Here is a 16,878-nt window from a genome sequence, read left to right on the forward strand (position 1 = left end):
TGCATTCGAGCTTGATAGCATGTATGCGTGCTGTTGCTGGAGTTTGGTTTTTAAGTGGTTAATAAGCATATCAAAATCACACGAGCAGATTGAGCAGCTAATTCACAGACAGAGGGTTTATTGCTTTAAGAAAGAAAATTCATGCTTGTGAGTAGAACTCTCTGTTCTTTCTGGAAGGACTGCCTTTATCAGAGGCACTTGTGGGGCACTGGAAACAGCACAGGCTTTGAAGTTGCCCCAACCTGGATTCAGATTCCATTTCTCGTCATCATTAACTGTGCCTCAGCTTCCTTATCAAATGAGATTTTTATTATGATTTGAAAGAGGAATGCAGGACAAACAACATAAATTTTGATTTGAGACAAACTTCACTTCTCTCTGATTCTTACAAAATCATGGAACCAGTGAGGTAATAGAGTAGGTGTTACATTTCTCAGTTTGCTTGGATGAATTTAAGTCAACCCAATCAAGAAATTTGACGTGAGACATGTTAGGAAACATCCTGCTTCTGTATCTCATGACTGTCCTCGTTTGTTTTTTTTTCTACTTTTACTTACACAATTGGGCAAATTCCTTTCTTCTAAAGTATAGTCATAATTCATCATTCTGTTCCATAATAGAGATAGAAAGATGGGGATGGAGTTGTTTATAATACATCTTGAGATTTATTTTTGGGATTTAATCTGGGCCCTTGGCTGCCATGGAACCTTTTCTAAAAGAAAAACATATGATTCAGATACTTTGAGTAAAATTAACTAAACATTGCTTACTTCAGTTGGTCTCTCACTTGTGCTCTCTTCTTACCTTCTCACCCCCTTCACATCCCCCCCCCCCATTTTTAGTAGTCCAGGATTGACTAAGCTGTTTACCAAAGCCATTTTAGTTTATATTTCAAACAGAAGGATTTATGAATCAGATTGGTGGAAAATCTCGTTGGGTTTGTGTCCAAAACAGACTAGAGCTGCCTCCAGGGATGAAGAATGTTTTGTTAAGACCTTTTCGCCATCCACCTGTCATCTGATTTCTACAGTAAGGATACTTAACAAGAGAAGCTCCCGGGTTTCTCATTAAGGCATTGTGTTTACTGAATTGTTTTGATTACTTACTTTTCTCTGAAATCTACAGCCCATTGTCTTTCCTCTTCTGAAATTTGAAAGTTTACTTTTTTCCCCATTTTAATTGATATTTAAGTAGTACAACAGGAAATTTCCACCTATTTCATTTTTTTCCTATCTGCTTATAAAAATTTGTATTTTGTCTGTGTTTGACATGTTCTTTCTAACTCTAGAGAGTAGAGGATAACAGGAAAAATTCAAGGTAGGAAAGAGTAAAAAGAAGTTGAATTCATAAGATAGGAAGGAGGTAAAAGACTGAATTAGAAAGAAAGAGAGCTGGAAATGAAGAACGATTATTAATCTCAGTTCATTTTTTCCCTTAAAGGCCTTTTAATTTTTTCCTTCTCACTTTAATCAGAGTAGTGCCATCAAAGAGTCAAAAACATATTTAAACAAATCTTTTATAATTAATTTTCAAAAGTAGGAATTGTAGAGAAGTATTTAGATGTGTGTATTAGAAGCCCAGTGAACTGGGGAGAGAGCCATTGAAATAATTCATTGACTGTGACTGAAAGGAAATGGAGACAGAAGAGTGCATTTAAAATATCAGAATATCATTGGCCGTGCACATAACAATTAGATAAAAATAACCTTGGAGTACACCACAAGCTAAAAATTTCTAGATAAGCCTCCCAAAAAAGCAACTGCAGGTTCACTGTGAGTGAGGAGAAAATTTGGCCTCCTCTAATAAGGCTTGATGTCAGTGATATAACATAGGGTTATAGGTGAAAGATGAGCTTTTACAACTAAATGTGTTGCTTCGGTTAAAATTAGAGTTACACTTTTATTTTCATAAGCTTTTCCAAGGATTAGCGATAAATTTAAAACTACTCTGTTGTATCTATGCCTACCTAATACCTTCAGGTATAGGACTTGTCTTGGTTCAGGCTGCTGTAGCCTCATACCATGGACCGGCTGGCTTCAACAGCAAGCATTTATTTTTCACAGTTCGGGAGGCTGGCAGGTCCAAGGCGTGGTGTCTGCTCAGGGCCCTCTTGTGGGTTACAGACCGTTGACTTCTCATATCCTCACACGGCAGGAAGATGGCACGGGGGTTCCTGGGGTCTCTCTTATAAGGGTATGAATCCCATAAACTTCCAAGTGCATGTGATTTCTAACCTGAAATTGTATTCCAGGCTGAAGTATCTGTCAAGTAGTGGGAGGGGTAAATCGAGAAAGGTGAGAAGAAGACAAAAGAGAATCCCCAGAATATTGGTGAAGAGAAGTCTCAGGGTGGCAGTCATGTGCTGACTGAAGGAGCAGCCAGTGATGAATGACTTCTGTCTGTGAAACTTCATGCATCATTTAAAGAACTTCTTTACAAAAACCAACCAAACAAGCATGTTTGGCACTAACAGTACTCAATAAATATCGAGTACAATTTAACACTAAATAAGAAAGTAAAAAATATTTTCAGCATTCTCCAATTCATCATATTCTTTTAAATTTCATGTTTACATGTATGGGTATGTTGTAGAATTTAAAATTTGCATCATAAAAATTGTAAGAAATTTTGAAGGTTTATAGGGGATAATTTTAATTATGCAACAACTGATGTTACAGAATAAAGGGTGGTCTATAATAATCAAATTTTATAAATTCAAGCCTAGAACTTCTATAAGGAAAATACCATATTTTTAAAATCAAGATTGTGACTCAATTTCTCTTGCCAGTGACATGGAAACCATTATATTTATTTCCTGACATGAGGGGTAAAGGGATGTCTCCAATTCCCATGCGTAGCTATCCCCGTTCTTATTTCTCTGTGATGGTCTCCTGAGAGATGTAATAGTGAGAGTGTGGTTCTGCCCTTAGTCACCAATGACTGTTTCCTTAGCGAATATATTAATCTCTTTTTTTGTATCTCAATTTTTGTCACCCATAAAATATCATTCAAATATTAGTTTTCTGTAAAATATAGCAAATTTTCACTGATTGTTATAGCCTGTCAATATGATATTTTAACACCAGCAGGTTAAATACATTGATTTTAAATTAGTTCAAAAACCAAAGCCATTTGCTTTCTAAATTTACTATATCCTGCGTCAAATTTATCTGTTAATAGTAATCATTATTGAAAGTAGGTTAAAGAATAGTATGGCCACATACTCCTGATTCTTGAATATGCTGAAACCTATAAGTTCATTGTTTTTATTGGAATTCATTGCTACTGTCACTGAAACAAATCTCTCACAGGATTTCCAAGTTTTTTATTGGTAGTGAATTTTTTTTTTGTCTTTAGCTTCAACAGTAAGAAATTTAGATATCATATTTTATTGCCAAGAGAAAATATGTTATCCCTTATGATAGACAGAAAAATTTGGCTTGTTTCAAAGCAAATGGTGAATTCTTGCATGCAGTGTTTGTGTTGCTGAACTGCTTTGTGGATTTTTGTAGATCACTATTTTGGAATTGATCATGAACTGATTGCATGTTACGTACTGTAATTCTGGCGCCTTTTATACTATTTGATATGCCCTTTCTTGAAGAGTATCTAATTCATTTCTTACAGAACTTTGTGTGTGTGTGTGTGTGTGTGTGTGTGTGTGTGTGTGTGTGTAGGGGAAAAAGAATAGCCATAGAGCTGAGAAAAAGGGCTCCTCATTCTCTTGGATTTCAAGATTGATTGGATTTTTCCTGGGAACACACGGTCTGGGGCCAAGTGACTAAGAGTGTCTCCCTTTCCCTTTCCTCAGTGCTCTCTTCTCTCTTGTATCCCCCACATCCAGGGCCCAGATGTTCAGAAAATATTCACAGATGATCACTTGAAATTATCATTCTCAAGTCAGAAACTCTTCTCAGATTGTGGGGAATAGAGCTGCATCCAGTTGCTAAAATGAAACAGCATAAGTGGAATGAGATTCGGTTATATTGTTCTAATAGACATATGTTTCATGGTATCTGGATTCATACATGGTGAAGAAAAGAGCCACAGCTGGTGTTTAATCTAGAGTAATATATAAGCTCTTTTACAAAATTAATAGTATTATAGAAAATTTGGAAAAATAGAGAAAACTGTGAAGAGGAAATATAATAACCCCCAAATCTCGCTTAGGGTAAATTTGGAGAAGTCGTTTAATTTAGTATGTCATAGTGGTTAAGAGCAAGCACCCTGGAGCCAACTGAAATGTGGATTCTGGCTCTACCAACCACTTCACGACCTTGGGCACAATAGTCACTCAACCCTGTCTGTGTTTCCATTTCCCCATATGTAACATGGACAAAACAACAGCATTTACTTCTTAGGTTGTCTGCTTTAGAACTCTGTTTCCTAGGAAACTGCTGGTTAGAATTTTCTAGTATTTTCCTTTTTTTTTTTTTTAATGTTTCATGAGTTATCTCTTAGAGTTCTACTAGATTTTAGCTTGCTTTAGTTAGTTGTAAGAGAATAATGGAAATTGAGTGAAACTGAATGAAATTGAGTGAAACTGAGGTATGCAGTAGTATTTTGAATTGTGTAGCATGTGTGTATGTGTTTGTGTGCTGTTGTGTTAGGGGGATGCTAAAGATGACTGTACTGCAATATCTGTGCTTTTTCCAAGTGGATTTTATGGAAACAGTAGCCCATAGTTGTGAGTTTTCTTTAAAAGTAAGATAAAAACAAATGCCTGATGACTTACTTTATGGTGACAGCATGTGCAGCGTATGGGAAAGGTGGACCAGTCGTGCCTCAGTTGTGACAGCGGAGTAGTTTGACAGGAAGTCATCAAACCTCACAGATAATTGTCTATAGGTTTTGAAGCCCCTGAGGAAAACGAATTTTTGAAGGCTTTATTAAAGTGCGATTGAAGCTCTCTCTTTAAATGAGGAGAGACAATATCACGGGCTTGTCCTTGGCTCTCTGAGCACATTCAGAGATATTATCCTTTAATATCCAACCCTATTCTGAATGCTTTTAGTTGCTTTTTGTTGTTTCCTACTGATTTTTCTCCGTAGAAATAGAAGTGTTGCTTTTGTACCTGTAGCACAATCTTTCTCACATAATGAAATAGAACTTGTATTTTTCCACTTAAGCTTGGCTTATTTTTCTTTGAAATATGGTCCTTTTCATATGAACATCTGAGTATTAGGAAGTTGACTGATCTTTGATTTTTCCTACTCCCTGTAATGCTTCCTCTCTGCCAGTTGCCATTTCAGGTAAGGAAATGCCATGTACTAAATTCTTGTCGCTGGAAGAGCAAGGTAATTGCTTAGCCAGAAGTTTGGGAACTATTGCTTGGCTGTCATAATTGTCACTTCTTGGCATGTGCCTTTTCTAAACACTTGTAAGTACTTAGCTAGACCCTACAATGAACAGATCTTCAAGTCTTTTTAATGCTTTTTTTTTTTTTTCAGAAGTGTATATGTATATGTGTTTGTTGTGGTCCCATCATATACAAATAAACTTAAAAATGAGAATTTCAGAAGCATTCCTGAAAAAATGGTGACTTTAGTCTTTGTTATTCCAATTGCAGACAATGATTTCCTTTTCTAATATGAACTCTAAAAAGAATGCCGTGGGAAGACCACAGTATCAGGGTGCCAATCTGGTTTATGGGGAGAACTTAATAGAAATTGTGTTTATGGTTAGAAGCAGCTGTGTTTCTGATCACTTGTTGTTCAAAACGGGAAGCACACAGACAGGCTTGTGTACCTCAGCCTACCTGCTGCTGAGATGTGTTTGTGCTTGGAAGAGGAGAAGATAGTATTAACAGGGTTTTAAAATTTATTTATTTGTTAATTTGGTAAGAAGTAAAACTGATGTGCATGTCATTTTTAATTATATGCAGTTAGCTTATTTTTTGTGTTGATTTTTAGAATATCAGGCACTTATGGAAAATTATGCAGTTAGGGTGTCTAAATGGTTCTCACACTGACTTCTATAACTGTACCAAAGTCAGAATTTCATAATTCCTTTTGTAAGGGGTAGGGGGAAAATATGCTATCTTTATTCATTAAAATTTTAAAAAGTGTACTACTTAGTTGATTCATAACTAGAAAAATATTATCCTAGCCTTTTAGAAAAAAAGCAGTATTGGGCACCTGGGGGCTCACTCGGTTAAGCATCTGCCTTCTGCTCGGGTCATGATCTCAGGGTCCTGGGACTGAGTCCCAGCTCTCTGCTCAGTGGAAAGTCTGCTTTTCCCTCTGCCTCTGCCCCACCTTTCTCTGTCCCTCATGAATGAATACAGTCTTAAAAAAAAACAACAACAGTATTCATTGATACTGAATTTGAAAACTCACGTAGATATAGTCTTCAAGAGTCCATTTATTTGTTTACTCAACAAATATTTATGAAATACTTACTCTGATGCCATACTTTGCACTGATCCATCAGTGAACAAAGCAGGTATGGTCCCTGCCATCATGGAGTTTGTAGGCACCAAGACAGGAGCAGCTGGACGTCCAGCATATGAATAACTGAACTGTAGTTGTGGTAAGTTCAAGAAAGGACAAGAACAGAGTGCTATGTTACTGTGTAATGGGAGGACCATAGTTTGTCAAGGTGACCAAGCGTTGAAAATGAATGATTCTCTCATTTATGTTTGAATTATAATATCATGGAATTCTAAAACTGGAAGAGATCTTGAAAATTACCTAATCCAACACTTCATTCAGTCTTTGAATCTTTTTAAATATTCCTTTGATCATTGCTGATATTCGTTTATTACCGGTTAACAAAAAATGGCATTTTCATGTAGTTCAACCTAACACACTATTTATTAAATATGATGTTGGATCATGGTTACATAAGATGGATTAATTAAGACAACCCTACCCAATCTCTGTACAGAGAAGAAATGGTGAAACCAAATAATTACAACATAGTGATTGTTTGCAGACATAAAATGGCTTAAGTGGCCTGATATATCCAAAATGAACATGCTGGATACTGAATTGAGTGCTCTAGTTGTGAGATGCAATAAACAGCTCAAAGCTCCTTCATGGACATGAATTTGAGCCAGTGTCTAACTTGAGCAGTGGCTAAAGAGTGAAACATTTACTTACTCATGCTTCTCTAGCCTCTTGGAGAACTCGGTAATGTTGCAGGAGATTAAGATTTTATCACTCTTCAGTCTCTACCTTAGAAGCTGCATTTCCTTTCCACAATAGCACAACACATGGCTGTGGCTTCATAAAAGGGGAAAATGACTCCCAACAAGCTTTCACGGATTGGGATTCCACCTGGTCCAAGTAGGTCCTAATTGGGTAAATGATGAAATAACTACCTTCCCTTGGTATATAATTCTTTTGCCTTCAATTAATTAGTTGCTTGAAACAACACAAGCCTGAGATGTATTCCTTTACGTTCTTGTTTCACCATGTGTGATATATACAGCACTGGACTCTGACATCAGAAAATACATGTGCTGTGCTCCCTGTCCTCAAGATATCCCAAAGTATTCCTAACTCGATACTTATGAAAGGTTTGAGAAGTGAAATATATTCTTTCATCCATCTGTCCATCTATCATTCACTAAGTACCTGCTGATGCCAGACATCGTTCAAAACTCTGTGGATAATCTGAAAATAAGACAGAGCCTCCGCTCCCTGCCCCACTTTGTTTCCCCACTGCCCCCACCCCCATCTACCTCACATTCTGATGGGGGAAAGGACATTAAACACCACTAAATGATATAATGTTAGGTAATGGTGAGGGCTCTGAAGAGAAAAAATAGTGCAGGGTATAAAAGTGAGTGCAGAGGAGAATGTGATCAACTCTGGTAGGAAATAAGGTAAAGAAAATCATTTTAAATCTGGGGTTTGAAGGAAAAATTAGAGTGGACCAGGTAAGGAAGGGACTTCCAGGCAAAAGCAGCAGCACCAAGGCTGGAAGGCATAAAGCAGGGAATTAAAAATAGTAATGCATAAAGGATTGCAAAAAAAGATTTAGTGTAAAAATAAAATATGGTATATAAGCCTCTTTGAAGAGTGTTGAATAACGGAACAACATCATATTTGGGTTTAAGAAAAACTGTTTCCTGTTGTTAACAGTGGTTCTCAGATTTAATCAGGTATCAGAACTCCAAATAGGTAACAGTGCTTTTGACAGAACACAGTAAACCATTGTTATAATTAACCTTCATATATATAACCTTCTGAAAATGTCATTTTTGATCTGAGTTTGGAACCATTCTAGGCTTCTTTAAGGTTAATTAACAGTAACAGATTCTAACATTTTAAAATATGTTTAAGAAGAAAAACTCACACTTGAGAAAATTGTATACGTGAACTTTTTCTGTCATTTGGGAAAATATTGCTGTTACTCCGTTTTCTCATCAGAACAGTAGTGTTGTTCAATAGCATAGTGTGAGACCTATAGCACTGCAGTATATTCAGCAAATGTACAGTCACTTGTGTGGGAAGAATTAGGGAACCGTTGTCTGTTACAGCAGGGAGCAGAAAGCCATTTCTGCAAATGGTTTTGCAGAAAGCCATTTCCAAGGACTCACTTGCTCTTCTTGACCTGAAATCTCTCTGCCTTATAACTTAGACTCACTGTCCTTAGTTCTAACTCTTGGGTTGAATTATGAGAATCATGATCTATTTCTTAGAATTGTTCAGAGAAATAACAAGTAAAAATAATTTCAATGTGCTTCGCACAATTTTAAGGTTGATTATAAATGACATTTAATACGGATAAAGTTGTGTTACCTTTGGGGAGAAGAGCATCATGGTTGTTGATGTGTTGTTTCGTATAGGGCAAGGTGGGATCTGTGGTCTGAAAGTCCTCCTAGTCAGACCCATAGTTTGTTCCTTTCCGTACAAGTTTCGTTTCTGCCTTTCTTTGTCTGTGTTTCTTACCTGAGTAGCACTAGGGTTTAAAGGAGTACTTCGTTTGAAGTAGAAATAAGAAACCAAAAGTAAAGGCAGAGGAAAGTGCAAAGTTAAAATATTAATTATTTTTTCAAGGAAGGTGAGACTAGATAGTAAAAATCAAATCAGATGGTGTTTAAGGAGACTGTAAAGGGAGAAAAAAGGAAAAAAGACTGTATAATACGTTCTCACACACACACCTATGTATATGTATATGTGCCTATCTGTGTGTATGTATGTATATCTAGATAGTGTGTGAGAGATAGATTACATATAAAATATATACATAAATATAGCTAGTATAGTATATGTCTTCCCATGAGCTGTTTGTTAAATGGCAGATACAAGATTGATACTGTGTTCTTCTCTTGCCTGTCCTGTTCCTCTGTCTGGAGTGGCAGGTGGGATCTGCTCAGTGGTTCAAACTGAATTTTTTAATTGATCAGTCGTGACATGCTACGTCGGCAACTGAGCCGCCGCATAATGTGCCAGATCATCATACCAGTAATGAAGACTATGTCTTTGACCTGTCTTCCTTTCTTGGCATGTAAAGGGAGAACCCTAGAAATATGTCTGATTTTAAAGCAAGTTGAAATGATAACTGAGAACAGTGATATTATCTATAATTTCATCATATCTAGTTGACGTAAGAATTAAGAGCCACTCAGTTTATAAAATTAATTTTTTTCTTTATTTTTAAAATGAAGTTCTAGCTTAAGAGCTGAAGGAAGGATTTGGGGATATACAATTTTTCTTTTCCCAATTTGAAATATCCTATTTTAATAAGGTGATCTATGGAGTGAATTTAATATATTAATATGTATATTAGCAGATATATACGTCTTTATGGACCACACTAGTTGTAAGATATTCACCTGATTTTTGTACTTTGAAAAGTTTATGTTTTAATTCAGTATAATAACATTCAAAATAAGAATCTCTGAAATTTGTATTATTTTTCCTTTCCCTAAAATATGAGAGATTTTGAAATACACTGCTTTTAAGAAAAAAAAGTCCCTTCTTAAAATGCAGAGATGCACACATCCATCCTACTGCCTCTTGGGACAGAAAGAAATGAATTTTCTAGCTTGGTAAATCCATTACTTCCCCTAAAGTAAATTGCCTGCACCCAGTGCTGTGCTGGAGACGTGCAGTGAGGAAGGAAGGGTGCCTATTGTTTAGTGCTCTGTAGCAAAAGAACTGGGGAAAAGAAAAAAAGGCTTGAGTTTGACTGGCGTTGGCTCTGGCTTTTCTGCATTCCAAACTGTCTGAGGCACAGAGTGAGAGCAAAAAAGAGAGAGCGTGAGCGCCAGCCAGAGCGAGCTCGGGCGAGGACGGTATACGAGTGTTTTGAGTTTCTGACTGGCATGCCAGAAGGATCATGTTAGCAACACCCAGAAACTTCGCAGAATGCAGACCCCAGGTAAGAGTTCCTTGAGTCTGTCTGAGTCTGAAATTAAGTTTGTATATACTTAAAAGGAATGTGGAGGTTTATTTTTATTACACAACTTCAGTGACTGCTAACCTTTGTGATTATTGGCTTTAAAGAAGTAGGTTTGTTTTGTTCCTGTCAGTTCACAGGAATATTGTGTGAAAGCTCTCAGCATTCCAGTACAAAAATCCAGCCCAAGAAGGGCCAGATAAATTAAAAGGGCAACGATCATAGCAAAATATTAACAATGCAGCATTTACTTGTTCTTTTAATAACTTGAAGTGGATTCTTATTCTGGATCTTCCCCAAAATTCTCTATGAAATATTACGATGACTGGGAATGGATGCAGCTCATTTCTCTTTTAGGGAGACAAAATATATTGGCCGTCAATAAGAATTTAATACCCTTGCTTGAGTCTCAGAAGCACATAAATAAATCTGTGTCATTCAGAAAGTTCAACAGGTTGGATCTGTACACAACAGTAGAACATTCAGATGAGAACTTGGCCTGTTCTTTCTGCCCAAGGTAGACTTTTAATATCCATTGCCAATAGATGACAAGTTAGGGACTTTAACCAATTAGCTCCTTGAAAATGAAATCTGAATGAGATTTTAGAGATCATCTACAGGCCAGCCTGTCCATTTTTAATGAGAACATTGAGGACTAGGGGATCTAGGGCTTGCTCAAGATCACACGGAAACAGAATTAAAATGAAAATCTACATCTCCTGATTTTTGGTTTACTGTTGTTTTCATGGTACCAGATACTTTTAGGTTTTATATTTTCCCTATACCATATCTGTTGGCCTCAAGTAGCATGAGTTATGGCATAAACAGATCAAATGCATTATAAATCTAGATTAAAATCTTATGGGAAAGAGATACTGGGGACTGGATGTCATCAAATCAATATTAACATCGCGCTCTTGATCAAAACCAAAAATATGTAAATAAGTATCAGAAAGAAAAAAATGGCTTTCAATTAGGGAAAATGGCTATAGTTTGTATTCTGCTTTTATATAAATAATTACATAGCTGTGACATATTCTGAATATTTGTATATGAAACTAAAATTTCTTTCAAATTGACTTTAATTTCTCTTGAAGACTTTAGGACTTAGCAATCTTCTGTATACTTTTAGTCAGCTTTTCTCTAATTTTGTGATTTGTATCTATTTAGGGGTAGCAAAAAATCATCCCATATTCAGTGTCTTCTCTGTGTTTATTTTTTAATGTGAGAGAACGTTTTAAAATTATCCATCCATTTGCTTCCTTATCCAAGGTCCAGCTCTGTTTCTGTCCATTTGTAAGGGTCCTCTGTTACTCCCTCTCATGAATTGTGTGTGAGAGAATAACTTCAGTGGAGGAGCTCAAGAGCCACCACAGACAGAGGACATCTGTCTTCATACATTTTCATTTAGTCCCTAAAAAAGGTTGCTGCCCTTTCCATTTTCGTGCAGACCATTGTGGGGTTGAGAGAGGCCACACTATTCTAGGGAGCTAAATAGTAGAGATAGCTGCTGTCAAAAGGATCTGTCATGGCTCTTTACAGCTCCTGGGAACAAGTTAGCTCCATGTGGCTATAAGCACAGCGAAGGGACGTGGCCCTTTTGTGTTAAAGCTTGACCTGCTCATTCCAGTTTTCAACAGGGCCTGTGTGGTGATTTACAAGTCTGTGTGGGATGAGCAGTAAGTTGTAAGGAATAGTTTCATTACTGCTCTTGGCTATCGGAAACCAAATTACAAAGTGCATTCTCCACCCAGCAGGAAACAAGAGACTGTTTGTCTTCATGCAGAGTCCATGCACACTGTTTATAAGAGGACTTGATGACTGTGAGAATGAGGACATAATGCTCTTATCCAGTTAGCAGTGTTCATGTTGTAGTATACACAGCTTAGATCTTTCTCTTGTCTTTTATCCTTCATGAAGCATGTGAAGGGACTGCTGTGATGTATGTGTGTGTAATGTTGTGTGTGTGTATGATTGGTAGATAGATAGATAGATACTAGGATGGACATTTGGCTTGAGTGTGTTTCTCCACCTCAGAAACAGTCATTGGTCATTAATCTAGTGCTGCTATATTACTAACCTAACTTGAAAGAAGCTATTTTATTAACCAAACTAACCCTTATGAAACTCACTACCATGCCTTAGAGAGAGAAAGTTTTAGAAGGAAACACATACCCTTTTCTTCTCTAGAACACAGTTATAAGATGATGGGTTTATGCTTTCTGAATTCGAGAAAGGCAATAATAAGCAATTGTGTGACTGAAGACAATGTTTAAATGGGAATAGAAGGGGTGGAGTGAAATGAGTGGTATAAGAAAAGAAACTCTCATACGGATATGAAATAATTCTCTTTTGACCAATGTTTTCTTGAGGCAGACCCCTTTTCTCTCTTCTTGGTTTTTCCTTGATAGTAATATCTTTAAAATGTTTTTTCATGAAATATATATACTTCTCTCTCCTTAGAAATACAGTTTTTATACTAAATTTTCAAAAAAGGGAAAGAGCTCTGTAATATAACAACGACATTTGTCTAATAAAAAGGTTGGCTATATAGTTGATTAAAACTTTTGTCTCTTTCAAAGGAGTTGCTATTTCTCCTTTCTTGCTTCAGTTTCTTTCTACCTCTTAGATATAATTTTGTGTTTTGTATCCCATTAAAACCATAAGAATGAAATCTTTTCAAACAAAAGCGAAGACAAAACACGGACCAAGAGCAGGGGCTTGAGGCTGGACATCTAAAATGTTTTGAGTTGTCAAAGTAATTCTTTACTTGTAAAAGTTACCTGATTATTCACTCAGAACTCTGGGAATCCTTTTACGTATACAAGATGGATGTATTTCCCCTTCTGCTTCATTCTTGACCTTCACTGGCCTCTAGTGAGAAAAAGTGTTACAGTCTGGCTTTGTTCTTTCTGTTCTCTTCTGTTTTTTCATGCTCTCTAGTGGTTGTTTGTGGTGGTTCTTATTTTTAGTTCCCTGTCTATCAGTTTTTAGTAAAGGAGTAGGTGATTATTGTGAAATAAATTTCACCAGATTCTTATACTTGAGTTGCATAAACTTCCTTCAGATATCTAGTTCTTAGTGAAGAGAGGGGAAAAATGATTATGATCTGTTGTTTACTAGTGAACAATTATTTAAAAAAAAATGAGTCATGACTCAGCAATATGACTTTTTATAGTTGTCTTTTTCTTCTTCTTCCTTTCCTTCTCCCTCCTCCCTCCTCCTCCTCCTCCTCCTCCTCCTCCTTCTTCTTCTTCTTCTTCTTCTTCTTCTCCTCCTCCTCCTCCTCCTCCTCTTCCTCCTCTTCCTTCTCTTCCTTCTTCTCCTTCTCCTTCCTCTTCCTCTTCTCCTCCTCCTCCCCTGCCCCCGGTCCTCCTCCTCCTTCCCCCCTTCTTTTTTTTAAGTGCTTATTGGGATTCAGTCTACCAGATTCCACATTTAATTATGGGTTTGATCTCAGCTTGTGTTTGGAAGCCTTAAGCATTGCCAGTGATAATACTTTCTTTGTACATACTTGACAAGTAGGAGAAACTTACTGAATCAGTCATTAAAATTCAAATGGTCTTTATCTTTTCTGGTGTCCTCCATGCCCCTACTCAGACTTTACCATTATGAAGTTAAACACTAGAGAAGGAGCCAGGGAGGAGTTCTTATCGATAATTTGACTCTCTAGAGACTCCATATTTCTGTCATTCTCAGGTTTACAGTATTTTAGGAATAAATGAATTGCTGAAGCAGCGAATTGGAAAGTTATTTCAAGTTAGTGCAGTGCTATTCTTTGAAGAAGAAAAAGCTACCTGGTTCTGCTTGCTCTTTCTTATGTCAGGCTTTCTAAAGTAAGTAATTTAAGCTGCCAGGATCAAGCAAGTGTCATTCAGGATCAGGTGTCACATAGGACAGCCAACCTGTTGGACAAGTTGCTAACTCTGGTGTCTTGCATCTAATTCCAAAGACTGTGGAGTGCCTTTGAAAATTTTTTTAACAGCACTGTTACATAGTTAACTATTTACAGACAATACCTTAGTTAATATGAAGACTAGAAAAACTGGATAGTCTTCTACTTTTAAATATTCTGGTTTGAAACTTTTTTGTTAAATTATACTTCAAATGGGTGGTACATAGTTGATTTGATTTCTCATCTGTTGGGTCTGATAGGAGAAAGTAAGATGTTTGGGTCTCTACTTAAATAATTCCTTTTTCCAGAAACACATACAATATAAAATAATTTATTCCCCCCCCCCTTTTTAAGAAAAGGAGTCATGTGTCAAAGTGAGTGCAAGAGCAGCCAGAAAAAAACAATAAAACTGTGAATATATAGAAGGAAATGGGTTTGTTCAGTCAGAGAACAGGACAAGATATGATAAGTCTCTTAATAGGGAATGATAATCACTGTTTGTGTACCAAGAGCTTGTTTTAAAGAGCTCATTTCTTAGAGTTAGCTCAGTATGATTATACAGTATTTCTTATTAATATTTTCTCAAAGTATGAGAAATAATCGCCAAGGAAAAGGTAATAGATTGTTTTCTGCATGTGGTTAGAGGAATAGCATCACATAGTACTTGGTCTGATTTTTTTTTTTTTTTTTTTTAGATTTTATTTATTTATTTGAGAGAGAGAGAGCATGAGAGGGGAGAAGGTCAGAGGGAGAAGCAGACTCCCCATGAAGCTGGGAGCCCGATGCAGAACTCGATCCTGGAACTCCAGGATCTTGACCTGAGCCAAAGGCAGTCTCTTAACCAACTGAGCCACCCAGGTGCCCTACATGGTCTGATTTTTGTGAGTCACCATTACACAGCTGAAATTTAAGAAGATATTTAATGAATTAAAGTCTTTACTTTATCTTCTATAGAATTTGCTTACATATACCATAAGATTTTCCTTGAAGCACTTTGCCTCCACTTGAATGAAGTTCAGTGAAATAGCACAGTAGTTTCATGAAACAATAAATGTCACTCTGTTTCACCAGTACCATTATTTTGATTGTTACATAGCTATAATTGCTAAAATTTTGAAATACATTTTTAGTAATTTTATTTTTATTCATTTCCTTCCCTTACAAATGCAGCACTCGGTATTTAAATTTATTGATGATCAACCTTTAAAGGTAAATTTTTAAAAAGTAGTTTATTTTTTTCATTTGGACCTGGTGTCAACCATTTTTATTAATAAAACTAAAAACATGGTGTAAAGAAAAAAAATCCTAGGAGTTACTGCTGTCATAACAGGAATGAAAACAAATTTCCTTCAGAAACATTTTTTAGCCAATACAAAACCAGAATGTACTATGCAGAGGGAATTTATTGTAAAGAGAAAAACAGCAGTCTAATGGACCTAGATTTGTTTGTCCCTTGTGCCTCAGTAGAACTGTTTAGGTAAACCCATGCTGACAGGACTTTATTTCAGGGTTTTTTGGTGGGTGGGGTAGGGTGGGATGTTCTGTTTTTATTTTTTTAAAGATGTTATTTATTTATTTATTTATTTACTTTGGAGAGAGAGAGTACAAGTAGGGGGAAGAGCAAAGGAAGAGAGAGGGAGGAATCCTAAGCAGACTCCACACCCAGTACAGACCCTGACATGGGGCTCAGTTTCACGACCCTAAGATCATGACCTGAGCTGAAATCAAGAGTCGGACACTTAACTGACTGAGCCGCCCAGGTGCCCCAATTTTGTTTTTAAATGGAAAGGTATTTAAAATCGGAACCCAGGGGTACCTGGGTGGCTCAACCAGTTAAGTGACTGCCTTCGGCTCAGGTCATGATCTCAAGGCCCTGGGATAGAGCCCCACATCAGGTTCCCTGCTCAGCAGGAGTCTGCTTCTCCCTCTCCCTCTGCCTGCCACTCTGACTACTTGTGTTCTCCCTCTATCTCTCTGTCAAATAAATAAATAAAATCTTAAAAAAAAAAAATCAGAACCCAGGCTTTTGTCTGGTCCTTTAAAAGGAAAACCCAACCAATTATTTACTAGTTGTTGTTTTATTTTCAGAAACATATGTTGCTCTGAGCAAACTGCAAAATGTATTTGACAATGAAATTTTAATTAGCAAAAAATAGTGAACTTCAAGGGTATGACTATTTTATTGCTACAAAGTACAGTAATTTATGACAGTTTCCTACTAGGTTTCTTCCAGTGTCAGAAATTATAAACCCATTTTCATTTTGCTTAGTTCTTGAAGTAAATATTTAAAGATAGACTTTTTCTTTCTTTTTTCCCGTCAAACCCATGTTACAGGAGAATAGAAACGGTTTCTGTTCTGTTTCTGTTAAGGCTCTTCAGGTTTAATCCAGATGTTGCTTATGTTGTGTTTTTCTCTGACAATCTGAAAAGAGAAAATTTTATTATTTTTTTATTTGAGTATAGTTGACATATAGTATATTAGTTTCAGGTGTACAACATAGTGATTCAACTTCTCTGTGTGTGATACTATGCTCATCACAAGGGTAACTACCGTCTGTCACCATACAATCTATAACAGTATCATTGACTATATTCCCTATGCTGTGTCTTTTATTTCTGTGACTTATTTA

At 36.6% G+C, this 16,878-nt stretch overlaps 1 protein-coding gene across 7 annotated transcripts in view; it reads left to right on the forward strand.

The window, feature by feature from the left end:
- Positions 1-16,878, forward strand: part of RASAL2 (RAS protein activator like 2) — a 354,763-nt gene that overhangs the window by 195,307 nt on the left and 142,578 nt on the right. The window contains exon 1 of one of the 7 annotated variants that reach the window (XM_045982552.1): positions 10,260-10,335. The exons of the other annotated variants lie outside the window; for them this stretch is intronic. Coding sequence (XP_045838508.1) covers positions 10,323-10,335 — 13 coding nt within the window. The 5' untranslated portion in view covers positions 10,260-10,322. Of the gene's footprint in view, positions 1-10,259; positions 10,336-16,878 lie in introns of those variants that run through there. 7 annotated transcript variants of the gene reach the window in all.

This window comes from Meles meles, chromosome 17, assembly GCF_922984935.1.
Source record: "Meles meles chromosome 17, mMelMel3.1 paternal haplotype, whole genome shotgun sequence".
Classification (NCBI taxonomy): domain Eukaryota; kingdom Metazoa; phylum Chordata; class Mammalia; order Carnivora; family Mustelidae; genus Meles; species Meles meles.